The sequence below is a fragment of the Oncorhynchus nerka genome, linkage group LG21 (assembly GCF_034236695.1).
Source record: "Oncorhynchus nerka isolate Pitt River linkage group LG21, Oner_Uvic_2.0, whole genome shotgun sequence".
NCBI classification, from domain to species: domain Eukaryota; kingdom Metazoa; phylum Chordata; class Actinopteri; order Salmoniformes; family Salmonidae; genus Oncorhynchus; species Oncorhynchus nerka.
Window position 1 is genome coordinate 617,878 of NC_088416.1, and position 18,365 is coordinate 636,242.

The following is an 18,365-nucleotide window of genomic DNA, read 5'->3' on the forward strand; positions in this document are numbered from 1 at the left end:
GATCGGGGGTTTGAACTTGCAACCTAGATATTTGTAGTTGTCCACGCATTCTAAGTCAGAGCCGTCAAGAGTAGTGATGTTGGACAGGCGGGCAGGTGCAGGCAGCGATCGGTTGAAGAGCATGCATTTAGTTTTACTTGTATTTAAGGAGGCCACGGAAGGAGAGTTGTATGGCATTGAAGCTTGCCTGGAGGGTTGTTAACACAGTGTCCAAAGAAGGGCCAGAAGTATACAGAATGGTGTCGTCTGCGTAGAGGTGGATCAGATAATCACCAGCAGCAAGAGCGACATCACTGATGTATACAGAGAAGAAGAAGAAGAATTGAACCCTGTGGCACCCCCATAGAGACTGCCAGAGGTCCGGACAACAGACCCTCCGATTTGACACACTGAACTCTATCAGAGAAGTAGTTGGTGAACCGGGCGAGGCAATCATTTGAGAAACCAAGGCTGTCGAGTCTGCCGATAAGGATGTGGTGATTGACAGAGTCAAAAGCCTTGGCCAGATCAATGAATACGGCTGCACAGTAATGTTTCTTATCGATGGCGGTTAAGATATCGTTTAGGACCTTGAGCGTGGCTGATGTGCACCCATGACCAGCTCTGAAACCAGATTGCATAGCAGAGAGGGTACGGTGAGATTCGAAATGGTCGGTAATCTGTTTGTTGACTTGGCTTTTGAAGACCTTAGAAAGGCAGGGTAGGATAGATATAGGTCTGTAGCAGTTTGGGTCAAGAGTGTCCCCCCCTTTCCAATCTTTGGGAATCTCAGACAACACGAAAGAGAGGTTGAACAGGCTAGTAATAGGGAGGCAACAATTTCGGCAGATCATTTTCAGATTTCAGATCGTCTAGCCCGGCTGATTTGTAGGGGTCCAGATTTTGCAGCTCTTTCAGAACATCAGCTGACTGGATTTGGGAGAAGGAGAAATGGGGAAGGCTGTTGACCGGGGTAGGGGTAGCCAGGTGGAAAGCATGGTCAGCCGTAGAAAAATGCTTATTGAAATTCTCAATTATATTGGATTTATCAGTGGTGACAGTGTTTCCTATCTTCAGTGCAGTGGGCAGCTGGGAGGAGGTGTTCTTATTCTCCATGGACTTGACAGTGTCCCAGAACTTTTTTGAGTTAGTGTTGCAAGAAGAAAATGTCTGCTTGAAAAATCTAGCCATGGCATTTCTAACTGCCTGTGTATAATGGTTTCTAGCTTCCCTTAAAAGCTGCATATCACGGGGGCTGTCCGATGCTAATGCAGAACGCCGTAGGATGTTTTTGTGATGGTTAAGGGCAGTCAAGCCTAGGGAGAACCAAGGGCTATATCTGTTCCTGGTTCTAAATTTCTTGAATGGGGCATACTTATTTAAGATGGTTAGGAAGGCATTTAAAAATAAATAACCAGGCATCCTCTACTGACGGGATGAGATCAATATCCTTCCAGGATACTGTTAAGGGATTTTTTTTTATCAATAATGACTAATTATGAATACATTTCAATCAGGACTGACTAATCAGAATACTATTATGTTACTGTATAGATGTATACATTTTATTTTAATCCTAGTACTGAATTGAATGTGTGTAATTATAATCAAGGATTAGAACAATGACTGTCTGTTCCTTGGTATAAACTAATGAACTTATCGTCAGACTGGCTAGAATGCTTATCTACACAGGGAGGCTTTGGCCTGGTCATAAATTATCTATACTGGTGGGGATCGATGTAGGAAGGCTTGAGAACTATACTGCCATTGTACCGGAGTGGAGGAGGGACGGGACAGTTTGAAACCTAATGACGTCATTTTCAGTTTATAACCTGTTGTAAATTGTATCATGTTCAGTACTCGAGAATAAACGCTAGTGCTTGATTTTGAGACTGGTCTCCGCCCATTTTATGCAAATAAGTTTCTTACAAATCCTTAGAAATGGGCTGAGTGTATTAATTGAATTGGGTAATAAACATATAGGAATTGAATTCCTCTAACAGATACCCTGGCCAGGTCGATTAAAAAGGTCTGCTCGCTGAAGTGTTTCAGGGAGCGTTTGACCACCCTGGTGATGAGTGGAGGTCGTTTGACCTCTGACCCATTACGGATGCAGGCAATGAGGCAGTGATCGCTGAGATCTTGGTTGAAGACAGCAGAGGTGTATTTAGAGGGCAGGTTGGTTAGGATGATATCTATGAGGGTGCCCGTGTTTACGGCTTTGGGGAAGTACCTGGTAGGTTCTTTGATGATTTGTGTGAGATTGAGGGCATCAAGCAGCACGAGCTCTGAAGATAGATGGGGGGCAATCAGTTCACATATGGTGTCCAGAGCACAGCTGGGGGCAGAGGGTGGTCTATAGCAGGCGGCAAGGTGAGAGACTTGTTATTAGAGAGGTAGATTTTTAAAAGTAGAAGTTCAAATTGTTTGGGTACAGACCTGGATAGTAGGACAGAACTCTGCAGGCTATCTTTGCAGTAGATTGCAACACCGCCCCCTTTGGCAGTTCTATCATGTCTGAAAATGTTGTAGTTGGGGATGAAAATGTCAGAATTATTGGTGGTCTTCTAAGTTGTAACAGGCCTCATTCAGCAGTCTGAATGAACCTAGAGACACCAAAAGATCCATGTTTAGAGAAGCTTGGAGATTATTCCACAAGTAAGGGGCAAAGAGCTGATTTACTGAACTCTGTACAGACCAAAGGACTTTCCAGAGTTAGCAATCCCTGAGACTGTGTATGATAACCCTGACTCGTACATCTAATGGTTATTGTAGATGTTAGCTACAGAGGAGTTTACAGTATGTAAAAGGGCTTTATAAAGGCAAAGAGAGCAACGAATTGACCTACGTGACCTCAAGAGGGTCAGCCTACTTTATGATAGAGAATGTAGGGATGTGTACTGAACCTGTACCCATAATAAAACAAAGTGCTCAAGGATCAAATGCATCTAAAGGCTTTAATGAAGTGGCAGCTGCATTCATATAGATGATTTTGCAATAGTCTAGGACCAGTAAGAACATTGATTTAATTATCTGCTTTGTACTATTTTAAGCGAGAGGCCAGACCTATTTCTATAGAAGAAGCCCCTTTTATTTTCAGCGTCTTAATTAACTCATCAATATGTTTTCAAAAAGACAACTTAACATATATACTGATACACCGTACCAGGTACGTACACTTCAATCATTAGAATAATTTTTGTGACTCTAGAAAACAGTTTTCCATGAATTCAATAAAAATTTAAGGTCAATAAAGGTGTTCTGCAAAATAATGAAAGCCTAATGTAGATCAGAGCCTGATCAGCAGGGCGGGGCAATTGAGTACACAACGGTATCTGCATACAGGTGCAGGTAAAACTATATTTATATATTTCTGACAATGAATAATAGTTGTTTAGACATTCTAACATATAAACCAATATCTAGATACTAAAAAAAAAATGTATATGCAATATTTAAACAATTTCGACCTCCCTCGGGTTATGTATACAGCTTGACGATACATTGGCTATTTTAGTATTCCTTTTGTCGTTTATTTTTACATGTAATCTAAGATCTTCACAACCAAATACAACTGTTTTCATTCCCACATGGCTATATAAACTGAACTCTAGGTTTCATTTGAGTTATGATTTAGAAATGAACGTATCTACCATTCCTCTCTGCAGATCCTCTCAAGCTCTGTCAGGTTGGATGTGGAGCATTGCTGGACAGCTATTTTCAGGTCTCTCCAGAGATGTTTGATCGGGTTTAAGTCCGGGATATGGCTGGGCCACTCAATGGTGCCAGGTTTCCTCCAGACGTGACGCTTGCCATTCAATCCAAAGAGTTCATTCTTGGTTTAATCAGAACCTTGTTCATGGTTTTAGAGTCTTTAGGTGTTTTCACCTCTCCACACTACCATAAATCCCTGATTGGTGGAGTGCTGCAGAGATGTAACTCTAGAGCTCTGTCAGAGTGACAATCAGGTGCTTGATCACCTCCCTGACCAAGGCCCTCTCCCGATCGCTCAGTTGGTCCCGGCGGCCAGCTCTAGGAAGAGTCTTGGTGGTTCCAAAGCTCTTCCATTTATAAACGATGGAGGCCACTGTTCTTAGGGACCTTCAATGCTTCAGACATTTTTTAGTACAATTCCCCAGATCTCTTAATCAGGGATTTGTCTGACAGTCCCACTGTATACAATACATGCCTACATCTAAAGTACGAACATATGAGGAATCACCCCTTCACAAATGCTCTTTTGTAGACCCAAGCTTTTATTTTGAACCAGTAGCAAAGGTAAAAGATGAGAAAACCAAAGAATTAACTGAACAGTAGTCATTTTTACTACGGACTGCACGCCACCTGTTCTCAATTAGCAAGCAATGGACATGAAACATTTCAAAGAGAAGAGGCATTTTTTAAAGTCAAATTGTTTATTGATTCCATCACACTAGAGTAGCAAGAGCACCAGCAACTTCCTGGTCTAAAAAGCAGAAAGAAATGCAAACAGTTTCAGGAACACAGAATGTTAAGTAACCAATGTCAAAAGCAATACTCACCATTAGAGCTTCTAGAGGATGAATCCATTATATTTCCCTGTTGATAGATATATGGTTAGTACAAAGGACTTAAATTCAGAGAGTAAAGTTCAGAGCAGGTTAAAGTGAACCATTACCTTGCAGAATCCTTCACTAGTGTTAAATATATGCTTGGTGCACCAATGCTAACGTAACCGTCCTTGGGAGCATTTCCACTGTCAACAGGCATTGCCTCCCTAGGAGTGTAGCTGATTTGGGAGAAAACAGTTCTGCCATTCTTGTGCGATTTGGAACTGTAGGAAGAGCTTGGGATGACACCTGACCGTTCAACGATGCTGGCCTGAGAACTACCAGAGGCATCTTCAGTGCTTTCGTAGTGCTTCTGCTGAGACATTGGGGCCAGTTGCTGCTGGGCCATTTGAGCTGGATACCTCACTTGCTGAGGCTCGACGGCCAGTTCCTTCTGCTGCTGGGGCTCGACGGCCAGTTCCTTCTGCTGCTGGGGCTCGACGGCCAGTTCCTTCTGCTGCTGGGGCTCGACGGCCAGTTCCTTCTGCTGCTGGGGAAATTTAGATGGATGCCACACGGGCGGAGGCTGCTGGAGAATGGCGGCCAGATGATTCTCCTTTTGGAGCATTTTAGCTCTATACCACATTTGCTGGGGCATGGCGGTCAGCTCCTTCTGTTGAGGTTCAGTGGCCGGTTGCTTCTGCTGCAGGGGAATTTGAGCTGGATGCCACGCTTGCTGGGGCGTGGTGGATGTTTGCTTCTGCTGAGGTTCAGTGGTTGTTCGATTCTTGGACATTTGAGCTGGATGCCACACCTGCTGAGGTTGCTGGGCTATGGTGGTTGGTTCCTTCTGCAGTAGAGGCATCGGGGCCAGTTGCTTCTGCTGGGGAAACTGAGCAGGATGCCACACTTGCTGAGGCACGGCAGTCGTTTGATTCTGCTGCAGGGGCATTTGAGTAGGATGCCATGCTTCCTGGGGCACTGCGGTTGGTTGCTTCTGCAGCATTTGAGCTGGATGCCACACTTGCTGGGGCACCGCAGTCATTTGCTTCTGCTGCAGGGGCATTTGAGTAGGATGCCATACTTCCTGGGGCACTGCGGTCGGTTGCTTCTTCAGCATTTGAGCTGGATGCCACACTTGCTGGGGCACGGCGGTCAGTTGCTTCTCCTGCAGGGGCATTTGAGTAGGATGCCATACTTCCTGGGGCACTGCGGTCGGTTGCTTCTTCAGCATTTGAGCTGGATGCCACACTTGCTGGGGCACGGCGGTCAGTTGCTTCTCCTGCAGGGGCATTTGAGTAGGATGCCATACTTCCTGGGGCACTGCGGTCGGTTGCTTCTTCAGCATTTGAGCTGGATGCCACACTTGCTGGGGCACGGCGGTCGGTTGCTTCTCCTGCAGGGGCATTTGAGCAGGATGCCACACTTGCTGGGGCACAGCAGTCATTTGCTTCTGCTGCAGGGGCATTTGAGAACGATGCCACACCTGCTGGGGCACGGCAGTCGGTTGCTTCTGCAGTGTGCGAGCTGGATGCCACACTTCCTGGGGCACGGCGGTCGTTTGCTTCTGCTGCAGGTGCATTTGAGTAGGATGCCACACCTGCTGGGGCACGGCGGTCGGTTGCTTCTGCTGCAGGGGCATTTGAGAAGGATGCCACACCTGCTGGGGCACGGCGGTCAGTTGCTTCTCCTGCAGGGGCATTTGAGTAGGATGCCATACTTCCTGGGGCACTGCGGTCGGTTGCTTATGCAGCATTTGAACAGGATGCCACACTTGCTGGGGCACGGCGGTCGGTTGCTTCTGCTGCAGGGGCATTTGAGAAGGATGCCACACCTGCTGGGGCACGGCGGTCGGTTGCTTCTGCTGCAGGGGCATTTGAGAACGATGCCACACCTGCTGGGGCACGGCAGTCGGTTGCTTCTGCAGTGTGCGAGCTGGATGCCACACTTCCTGGGGCACGGCGGTCGTTTGCTTCTGCTGCAGCTGCATTTGAGTAGGATGCCACACCTGCTGGGGCACGGCGGTCGGTTGCTTCTGCTGCAGGGGCATTTGAGAAGGATGCCACACCTGCTGGGGCACGGCGGTCGGTTGCTTCTGCAGTGTGCGAGCTGGAGTCCACACTTGCTGGGGCATGGCGGTCGGTTGCTTCTGCAGCATTTGAGCTGGATGCCACACTTGCTGGGGCACGGCGGTCGGTGGTTGTGGCAGCATTTGAGCTTGATGCCACACTTCCTGGGGCACGGCGGTCGGTGGTTGTGGCAGCATTTGAGCTTGATGCCACACTTCCTGGGGCACGGCGGTCGGTTGCTTATGTGTCAGCATGTGAGCTTGATGCCACACTTGCTGGGGCACGGTGGTCGGTTGCTTATGAGTCAGCATGTGAGCTTGATGCCACACTTGCTGGGGCACAGCGGTCGGTTGCTTCTTCAGCATTTGAACAGGATGCCACACTTGCTGGGGCACGGCGGTCGGTTGCTTCTGCTGCAGGGGCATTTGAGCTTGATGCCACACTTGCTGGGGCACGGCGGTCGGTTCCTTCTGCTGCAGGGGCATTTGAGCTGGATGCCACACTTGCTGGGGCACAGCAGTCGGTGGTTGCGGCAGCATTTGAGCTTGATTCCACACTTCCTGGGGCACGGCGGTCGGTGGTTGTGGCAGCATTTGATCTTGATGCCACACTTCCTGGGGCACGGCGGTCGGTTGCTTATGTGTCAGCATGTGAGCTTGATGCCACACTTGCTGGGGCACGGTGGTGGGTTGCTTATGAGTCAGCATGTGAGCTTGATGCCACACTTGCTGGGGCACAGCGGTCGGTTGCTTCTTCAGCATTTGAACAGGATGCCACACTTGCTGGGGCACGGCGGTCGGTTGCTTCTGCTGCAGGGGCATTTGAGCTTGATGCCACACTTGCTGGGGCACGGCGGTCGGTTCCTTCTGCTGCAGGGGCATTTGAGCTGGATGCCACACTTGCTGGGGCACGGCGGACGGTTGCGTCTGCTGCAGCATGTGAGCTGGATGCCACACTTGCTGGGGCACAGCGGACAGTTGCTTCTGCTGCAGCATGTGAGCTGGATGCCACACTTGCTGGGGCACAGTTGTCGGTTGTGTCTGCGGCTGAGCTTCTGCGGCCGGTTGCTTCTGATGCAGGGGAATTTGAGCTGGATACCACACTTGCTGAGGTTGCTGGGACATGGGGGCCAGTTCCTTCCGAAGGATGGCGGCCGGATGTTTCTGTTGCGCTTGCATTTGAGATTTTGGAGAATTATAATTGCCATATCCTAGAGACTGAAGTGATCCTGCATAGAGCCATGCTGCATTTGAATCCAGTGCCGGAGACAAATTACCTAAGTAAAAAAATAAACTGTAAAATGCCAGCCTTTGAAGGTTATGGAACTGCGTAGCTGTCATTTGAAATTAACTCACCTTCTGATATAGAACACGTTATCCCTCCAATTAGCAGGCAACAAAGCCAAGAAACTCTTAAGGAAAAAGAATATATGTTATAAACATACCTGTAACACCTGAAGGACAAGGGAAACAAACTAAATCAATACCTGAAAGCGATTCCAATCATCACGGCCATTTTGCCCTCAAAACCTCACCAGTATTCAGAACTAATGGTAGGCATACGTCCTACCAGAATATCCCTTTTACTATATTTGCCAGATGTTTGGTTGCTCCTTTTAAAGGAATCTCAGACCCTTCTCATGTCGTTGGCTAATTAAGGACAGCTGTCAGCCACTGAACTACATTCAATTTCTATTTCCAAATTGACCCCTAAATCCTACACCTTGATCTAAACACAAGGATTTAATAGGTATAAGCAATATGGCCACAATTGCATCCAGCCTATCAGAAGGCAAGGTGAAGCAATTAACATATTGCTTTACCCTATCTGATCATTTCAAATGCCCATAAGTGACAAAGTGGAAGGTGTAGGAGCTAGGGGTTGATTTGGAATGTAGAAATTTACTCAGGTCTGGTTGATTCTCTAATTGAGATCCTGACAGGTTTGACAGCCCTTACTCTAAAGCACGCGTCAAACTCATTACACGGAGGGCCGAGTGTTTGCGGATTTTCACTCCTTCCTTGTACTTGATTGCTGAATTAAGTCCACTAATTACTCCCCTCACCTACAGTAGTTGTCTTGGTCTTAAATGAAAGGAAAAAACAAAAACCTACAGACACTAGGCACTCCATGGAATGAGTTTGACACCCCTGCTTTAAAGTAGGAAACACATTTTGTCTTGGCACTTCATTGATCGGTTTAAATTATTGCTTGTACAAAATTCACTTGGTTCATTTGAAGATTAGAGGCTGAATAAGCAGTTAGGCACCATTATTTTACACATGCCTTCTTTTAAACCGTGTTTTTCATTCAGCATAGCAACATTAGATGGATAACAGTTTCATTTGCACAAAGTGCAACATCTTAGACAAATTCTGATTTCAGACAGACACCAATTAAACACTCATGTTATGCTTTTGATGATCTGAGTCTTTAATTTTTCAGAGGCAAACATACAGTAGGGCTCGTTTGAGTGGTAAGGCTAAAGCAACTGACTGTAGACCAAAGTCAAGAAGTAAAGTCAGGAGAGGTGCATCTGCGACAACCGAAAGTCGGATACTAACTTCATTTTCCAACAGCAAGGCTCAGATCACCATGGCAGTGTTGCCATTGTTTATAAAAGGTTTCCTTTATAATGTAAAAACAAAAACATGTCTCCAACACCCACTCACAGACTGAAATAATTTGTGTACATTATAAAATCAATAAATGAGAGAGCCTCAATCACATCATTTATGCACTGTAGGCTACACATGAATTTTAGCAAGTTGGTTCCTGTTTCAGTCATGTTTTTGGTCACATGGGTTAAACATAAACACTAAAGATTGGTTGACAATGGAGCCCCCACATGACAGGTGATGGCTGCAGGATGAAGATGGTGAAGAGCAATTGTAAAGTTCATGCAGTCGACATATAGACTCACGTCGGAAATGTTTTATCCCCAGAACGCAATACACTTTGAAAGGCGGTGACCAACAATTGTCACCGACTTGACAATAGTGATCAGCTCGAAGGTGCCCACTATCTCCATAAAATGTCTCCCTCATGTGGATGAAATAAAACACAAGACAACAACCCATCACATCATCCTCTGACCGTCTACCCTCCTATGTGGAAGCATTTTTTCCAATGTTGTCTCAAATTTGATTGCAGTACACATCCACAAACACATAAACTCGATTGCAACTGTTTAGATAGTTCTGCATATATCTCCAGCCCCTTTAAATCTGCCACAGTGTTTTCCCTATTCCGACTGAGTTTTCCGCTTGCATTCCATCTCTGATATTTATACTTGATTCCAAGTCTGTGCCTTGAAAAATCTCCTTTTCTTGTCCTGTTTCTTTCAGCACAGCAGGCAGACAATCTGTTCTTTTTTCTGGTCTTTTATATTCACCCCAAGTGATCCAATTCTTCTTTACTTTATTGTACGGCCCTTAATGTCTAGAAATCTGCACTAACTCCCCTCTTCCACTGCTGTAGGCTGGAACGCAAATGTATGTCACTTAAATCAGACTTGGGTTCAAATACTATTTAAAATATTTCAATTAATTTCACATACATTCAAAGTAAGTATTCTGATCTTTTATTTGAAAAGATAAGTAGTTAAATGTTATGCATTTAGAAATACACTTGGAAAGTGTTTGAAAACTCAAAATCACACGCAAATTTACACTCCAATGTATAAGTATTTCAAAATACTGTCAAATAATACCATTTGTATTATAACCCAGATATTACAACCCAGATATTGAAATACACATGTTTTTGAATACAGGTCTGCACTTAGATGTAGCATTTGCATGAAAATACACAAATATGTATTGTATTGTACTGCATCTCATTCTATTGTATTTGTTGTTTCTTAGCGATTGCATTTGAAATCCTCAACGGTTATTCTTTCTGAAGACAGATTCCAATTCTTTTTTCTCTGTTAGACCCTCCAGGCCCTATTAGTCTACTGAGGTCAGTCAGTTGCGATTGTAACCATCAGATCCAAAATCTCTGTGGTGAGTAGTCACTGAGCTGATGGCAGTCCTCACATAAAGACACACCATGCCCACCAGAGCACACAAATAGCCTACATCAGATTCAGACAGAAATCAATACGGACTCCAAAACAGACACAATTATCATTTGCATTGATTTATTTGTTTGTTTTACAACTCAGTTTTAGGATCAGGTACTACTGCCTGCTTCACCTCTTAAAATTAAGAAAAGAGTATTTGAGAAGCAATGTAGATAGAGGCAACTCAGTATAATTCACTGCTGCTTTCTATATATTATCAAAGCCACTTAATTGTATACTGCTCCATAGACATGGCTTCAAATGAATTTGTTTCTTTCAAATACTTTTTTAGCTGCTCATAATTGAGAGTTTATCTGTCACTCCAGGCAGGATCAATCAACCCTCAAAGGAATTTGAAAGAAAACCAATACTATTTGAACTCGTTTGTTTTCACCTCAGACCTTGAGATCGCCTCTTATGAGTGAGTGGAGATCTCTCCTCGTGCATGAGCCATTTCATGGCTGACTCGCCGTCGTAAATGCCCACGCGGGGGAAGGTCACGTGACATCAGGCCGAAGTAGGCCAGAGATTTTCCATTGGACTTCAGCCCGTTTACCAGCACAAACAGGAACCTAGAAAAATAAATAATAGTTATGTTCAGTAGGGCACAGCGTAGCAAAACGTTCTGCAACCGAAACTAAAACTAAAATCAGTGTTTTTTTGGGACGAGACCAATGTCAAAAGTAGTTCAATATATATATATATGAATTTTGTTGATTGGCATTTCCTTATCTCCCGCATTTGGTAAGGGTTTTCTCAGATCACAAAGCAGTTCATCACATCTGACTCCAATGAATCAATTTACAAATTCAATTCAAGCTGCAATTAAAGAGTGGATTCAAAAATAACTTGTTCCAAATAGTGGATTAGGGACATTATCTTAAGATCTGAATCAAATAGCCAATATAATAGAGGTTTTGGTGAGTAGCTCTTTTCAGGTCCAGTAGCTGCTTGCCTGATCTCACCTTTTAAACTAATTCTGGGGCCAGAGCTCCTGACCTAGCCGGTCCTTGAGCACTTCATAGTCACCACTGCCCCTGTTGATAAAGAGCAGGATGTGCCCCTTCACCTCTGACTGGTACAGACCCACTGCTGTCTGTGTGTGTGTGTGTGTGTGTCTGTGTGTGTGGTGTGAGAGAGAGAGTGAGAGTGAGAGAAAACGAGAGAGAGCTAGCGACAAAGAGAAAGACAGAAGTATGGGAAATAGATATCAAAATAGGGATGTGCCAGTACATTAACTGTCTGTAGGTATAGTCTGGTTATATGACTGAACATGAAAGGCTAACAATACAAAGATGTTAAAACTACACCTTGACATCACAAGGCTGGTTGAAATCTTGTGTAAATTTGCAGTGCAGGTATTTGTAAAGCGAGTCAAGCAGGTGATTTCTGATGGAAATTTTGGATGGTTGCTTCTGCCGAGTCATTGTGGCTGGTTGCTTCTGCTGCTGAGGCACGAGAGCCTGTTGCTTCACCTAAGGTATTTGTGCCAGTCGTCACACTTGCTGAGGCATTGTGGCTGGTTGCTTCTGCTGAAGAGGCATGCGAGCCCGTTCCTTTTGTTGCTGGGACATTGGCGCAGGTTCCTTTTAATGAAGTGTGGAGAATATATCTATAATTTACCTAGGAAACAAAGACAAAAAGTTCAAAATAGTAAAATGCCAGAATTTGAAGTCATTGGAATTATACAAATGCTGTTTTTTAAACTTAATTTGTGTATAATAAACACTGTTAGGTGTAGGATAACAGGTTATCCCTCCAATGAATAGATCAATTGAAGGTCAGAATTCTAATAATATGCATTTAGTGAATGATTTCAGCAGAAATGTACATATTCAAAGACATTCTGTTGTGTGTAGAGCATATTTGAGTTAATTGACATATTCCCAACCAATTGTGTTTTTTGTTAGTTTCTCGAGTTGTTTGGAACTTGTCTTTTGACTTATTTTGTATATAATGTTGCCGCTATCATCTCTTATGACCGAAAATAACTGCAATTACTCACCACGGACTGGCAGAATCCTTTTTTTGGAACAGAATCCTTTTTTTGGGACAGGCCCAGATCGGTGATTTGTGTGAAGAGAAGGTGGAGAAAAGGGGGCCAGAAGCTGGACTGCCTTCTGAGATTTAGTAGGCGATCGAATAAACCCCCACTTCCTTTCATTCTGCTAGCAAATGTGAAATCTTTGGAAAATAAAATAGATGACCTACGCGGAAAATTGTAATATCTTATGCTTCACGGAGTCATGGCTGAACGACGACATTATCAACATACAGCTGGCTATCCTCCAGGATAGAACAGCGGTGTCTGGTGGACTATGCATTTTTGTAAATAACAGCTGGTGCACGATATCTAAGGAAGTCTCGAGCTATTGCCAGCCTGAGGTAGAATATCTCATGATAAGCTGTAGACCACACTATCTACCTAGAGTTATCTGTATTTTTTGTAGCTGTATACATACCACCACAGACTGAGGCTGGCACTAAGACCGCATTAAATGAACTGTATTCTGCCATAAGCAAAAAGGAAAACGCTCACCGGGAGACAGTGCTCCTCGTAGCCGGGGACTTAAATGTATGGAAACTTAAATACATCTTACCATATTTCTATCAGCATGTTACATGTGCAACCAGAGGGGAAAAAATAATAAAACTCTGGACCACCTTTACTCCACACACAGAGACGCATACAAAGCTCTCCCTCACCCTCCATTTGGCAAATCTGACCATAATTCTATCCTCCTGCTTACAAGCAATACTGTAAGCAGGAAACACCAGTGACTTGATCAATAAAAAAGTGGTCAGATGAAGCAGCTGCTAAACTACATGACTGTTTTGCTAGCACAGACTGGAATATATTCCGGGATTCCTCCGATGACATTGAGGAGTACACCACATCAGTCATTGGCTTCATCAATAAGTGCATCAATGACGTCGTCCCCACAGTGACCATACGTACATAACCCAACCAGAAGCCATGGATTACAGGCAACATTTGCACTGAGCTAAAGGCTAGAGTTGCCGCTTTCAAGGAGCGGGACGCCAACCCGGAAGCTTATAAGAAATCCCGCTATGCCCCCCGATGAACCATCAAACAGGCAAAGCGTCAATACAGGACGAAGATTGATCGTACTACACCGGCTCTGACACTCGTCGGATGTGGCAGGGCTTGCGAACCTTTACAGACTACAAAGGGAACACAGCCTAGAGCTGCCCAGTGACACCTGCCTACCAAACGAGCTAAAATACTTCTATGCTCACTTCGAGGCAAATAACACTGAAACATGCATGAGAGCAAAAGCTGATCAGGAAGACTGCGTGATCACGCTCTCCGCAGCCGATGTGAGTAAGACCTTTAAACAGGTCAACATTCACAAGACCGCAGGGCTTGACAGATTACCAGGACATGTTCTGCGAGCAGGTGCTGACCAACTGGCAAGTGTCTTCACTGACATTTTCAACCTCTCCCTGTCCAAGTCTGTAATACCAACATGTTTTAAGCAGACCACTATAGTCCCTGTGCTCAAGAACACTAAGGTAACCTGCCTAAATGTCTACCAACCCGTAGCACTCACGTCTGTAGCTATGAAGTGCTTTGAAAGGCAGGTCATGGCTCACATCAACACCATTATCCCAGAAACCCTAGACCCACTCCAATTTGCATACCGTCCTAACAGATCCACAGATGCAATTTTATTGCACTCCACACTGCTATTCTTTGCTATTCTTTGACTAGTGCTCAGCATTCAACATCATAGTGCCCTCAAAGCTCATCAATAAGCTAAGGACCCTGCGACTAAACACCTCCCTCTGCAACTGGATCCTGGACTTTGACGGCCCGCCACCAGGTGGTAAGGGTAGGTAATAACACATCCGCCACACTGATCCTCAACACGGGGCCACTCAGGGGTGCGTGCTCAGTCCCCTCCTGTACTCCCTGTTCACTCATGACAGCACGGCCAGGCACGACTCCAACACCATCATTAAGTTTGTTGACGACACAACAGTGGTAGGCCTGACCACAGACAACGAGACAGCCTATAGGGAGGAGGTCAGAGACCTGGCCGTGTGGTACAAGGACAACAACCATTCCCTCAATGTGATCAAGACAAAGGAGATGATTGTGGACTACAGGAAAGAGAGGACCGAGCATTCCCCCATTCTCATCGACGGGGCTGTAGTGGAGGAGGTTGAGAGCTTCAAGTTCCTTGGTGTCCACATCACCAACAAGCGAACCTGTTCCAAGCACACCAAGACAGTCGTGAAGCCAGCACGACAAAACCTATTCCCACTCAGGAGACTGAAAAGATTTGGCATGGGTCCTCATATTCTCTAAAGGTTCTACAGCTGCACCATCGAGAGTATCCTGACTGGTTGAATATCTGCCCGGTATGGCAACTGCTCAGCCTCCGACCGCAAGGCACTCCAGAGGGTAGTGTGAACGGCCTAGTACATCACTGGGGACAAGCTTCCTGCCATCCAGGCAGAGGTAGACATTAAAAACACACAGCATTTGAAAACACAAGGAGGCACATTTAAAGGTACAATATTTTATTGTTTTACAAGTAATGCAGGGTAGAATGAGCAGCAGCAACTCCTGGTCGACGCAAAACCATACAGTGGAAGCTTATAGAAAGTGTCAGCAACAACTCGGAATTGTCATCCAAAGGATGAATCTACCATTGCAATTCTGTTGAAAGACGATGAGTACAACGGATTGAAACACATGCTTGTTCAATGAACCATGAATGAACATTCACCTGTTGGCAAATCTGGTGCAGTCCATGAGGAGATGTATTGCAGTACTTAATGCAGCACGTGGCCACACAAGATACTTAATGTTACTTTTGATTTTGTCTCCCCCTTTGTTCAGGAACACATAATTCCAGTTATGTTAGTCATGTCTGTGGAACTCAGTTTGTGTCAGTTGTAGAATCTTATGTTCAGACAAATATTTACACGTTAAGTTTGCTGGAAATAAACACAGGACACAGAGGACTTTTATTTTTTTGCGGAGTTTATATTAACTTCAGTTGCAGTGAAACTACCTGTTTACCTGTTGAGATAACTAATGCATTCATTCTATCAACATAAGACATTTGTGAGCACTACTTTAGTCTTCTGGGGCAACAAGATATGACAAGAGAAGCTGCATGTATTAAAATATAGTTGACAAATGGCCTACCTAATGTAAGTAAGCAGAAACTTGTCTAAATTAGGGGTGAAAGTAGCCATTAAGCTCAGTTATGGTGGATCAAACTGGGCAGGTAGCCCACTTTAAATTGATTGACAGAGTCAATCAGACAACCATGAGATGCGAAATGGAGCCTGCGCATACCACAAAAACAGAAGAGGTTTACATGCCACAGTAGCCCATCTCCGGGGTACAAACTTTCTCAGGTTTTTGTAAAACAGGATTTGATGTTTACATGTCAACACAAAATAAATACTTCAGGATCCCGAATAACGGTATATTGATGTACATGTAAACGTGGTCAGTGGCTTTAACGTAGAGACAATCTTGGGATTTGTCAACCAGCAGCAAAGATAAAAAATAAATTATATATTTGAAATCCAAAAGATTAGGAACTGAACCACATTCCCAATTACTACAAATTGCACTGGCAACCAACACAATATTTTGTTGTTTTACAAGTAAAGCAGGGTAGAATGAGCAGCAGCAACTCCCTGGCCGACGCAAAACCATACAGTGGAAGCTTAAAGAAAGTGTCAGCAACAACTCGGAATTGTCATCCAAAGGATGAATCTACCATTGCAATTCTGTTGATAGATGATTAATACACATCTCAAAAAAATAAAGGGAACACTTAAACAACACACTGTAACTCCAAGTCAATCACACTTCTATGAAATCAAACTGTCCACTTAGGAAGCAACACTGATTGATAATAAATTTCACATGCTGTTGTGCAAATGGAATAGATAACAGGTGGAAATTATAGGCAATTAGCAAGACACCCCCAATAAAGGAGTGGTTCTGCAGGTGGGGACCACAGACCACTTCTCAGTTCCTATGCTTCCTGGCTGATTGAATGCTGGCGGTGCTTTCACTCTAGTGGTCTACAACCCACACAAGTGGCTCAGGTAGTGCAGCTCATCTAGGATGGCACATCAATGCGAGCTGTGGCAAGAAGGTTTACTGTGTCTGTCAGCGTAGTGTCAAGAGCATGGAGGCGCTACCAGGAGACAGGCCAGCAGCAAGACCGCTACATCCACCTTTGTGCAAAGAGGAGCAGGAGGAGCACTTCCAGAGCCCTGCAAAATTACCTCCAGCAGGCCACAAATGTGCATATGTCTGCTCAAACGGTCAGAAACAGACTCCATGAGGGTGGTATGAGGGCCCGACGTCCACAGGTGGGGGTTGTGCTTACAGCCCAACACCGTGCAGGACGTTTTTCATTTGCCAGAGAACACCAAGATTGGCAAATTCGCCACTGGCGCCCTGTGCTCTTCACAGATGAAAGCAGGTTCACACTAAGCACATGTGACAGACGTGACAGTCTGGAGATGCCGTGGAGAACGTTCTGCTGCCTGCAACATCCTCCAGCATGACCGGTTTGGCGGTGGGTCAGTCATGGTGTGGGGTGGCATTTCTTTGGGGGGCCGCACAGCCCTCCATGTGCTCGCCAGAGGTAGCCTGACTGCCATTAGGTACCCGAGATGAGATCCTCAGACCCCTTGTGAGACCATATGCTGGTGCGGTTGGCCCTGGGTTCCTCTTAATGCAAGACAATGCTAGACCTCATGTGGCTGGAGTGTGTCAGCAGTTCCTGCAAGAGGAAGGCATTGATGCTATGGACTGGCCCGCCCATTCCCCAGACCTGAATCCAATTGAGCACATCTGGGACATCATGTCTCGCTCCATCCACCAACGCCAAGTTGCACCACAGACTGTCCAGGAGATCCCTCAGGAGACCATCCGCCACCTCATCAGGAGCATGCCCAGGCATTGTAGGGAGGTCATACAGGCATGTGGAGGCCACACACACTACTGAGCCTCATTTTGACTTGTTTTAAGGACATTACATCAAAGTTGGATCAGCCTGTGGTGTGGTTTTCCACTTTAATTTTGAGTGTGACTCCAAATCCAGACCTTCATGGGTTGATACATTTGATTTCCATTGATAATTTTTTGTGTGATTTTGTTGTCAGCACATTCAACTATGTAAAGAAAAAAGTATTTAATAAGAATATTTCATTCATTCAGATCTAGGATGTGTTATTTTAGTGTTCCCTTTATTTTTTTGAGCAGTGTACAAAGGATTTCAAAATCAGAACGCAAAGTGCAGGTGAGTGTAAAAGTTGCGCATTACATTGCATCCCAGTAGCCGTTCCCTTGTGGCGGGGCTCCTTTAGAAGGTTGTGAGTTTTTAGCAGGTGGAGGAGATATGCTTGGTCAACATCATTACAGTCCTTGAGAGCATCTCCACTATCAAAAAGGTATAAACTCCCCAGGGTTGTGGCAGGTTTGGGAGTAGACAGTTTTGCCATTCTCATAAAACCGATATGTAGCTATATTGGGATCAGAACTGACTGTTCAATGATACTGCCTTAATGCCACTGGAGCTGACACACTGGGTGCTTTCATTGTCACCGTCAGACCCAAACTCCTGAGAAACATCCCTGCTGCTAAAATCCATGTGCTTGACGAGTTGGCCCTCCTGTTCAAGGCCTGTCGCTTCTGCCGAGGCAAGGGCGCCT

The 18,365-nt window shown here is 45.0% G+C and overlaps 1 protein-coding gene across 1 annotated transcript; it reads right to left on the bottom strand.

The window, feature by feature from the left end:
* Positions 1-4,375: 4,375 nt before the first annotated feature.
* On the bottom strand, positions 4,376-8,167 carry LOC115120714 (bromodomain-containing protein 4-like). The gene is made up of 5 exons (XM_065006156.1): positions 8,064-8,167; positions 7,933-7,988; positions 4,637-7,853; positions 4,521-4,557; positions 4,376-4,444 (listed from the first exon to the last, which is right to left on the bottom strand). The coding sequence occupies exons 1-4, from the start codon at positions 8,090-8,092 to the stop codon at positions 4,548-4,550; spliced, it is 3,312 nt and encodes a 1,103-aa protein (XP_064862228.1). The 5' UTR covers positions 8,093-8,167; the 3' UTR covers positions 4,376-4,444; positions 4,521-4,547.
* Between the last annotated feature and the right edge of the window lie 10,198 nt (positions 8,168-18,365).

Excerpts from the sequence above, each read along its gene's own strand:
- LOC115120714 (XM_065006156.1), bottom strand. The coding sequence starts at position 8,092 with ATGGCCGTGATGATTGGAATCGCTTTCAG. Across the intron at positions 7,989-8,063 it reads ATGATTGGAATCGCTTTCAG|AGTTTCTTGGCTTTGTTGCC; the intron begins GTATTGATTTAG and ends TTTTTCCTTAAG. Across the intron at positions 7,854-7,932 it reads AACGTGTTCTATATCAGAAG|GTAATTTGTCTCCGGCACTG; the intron begins GTGAGTTAATTT and ends TTTTTTACTTAG.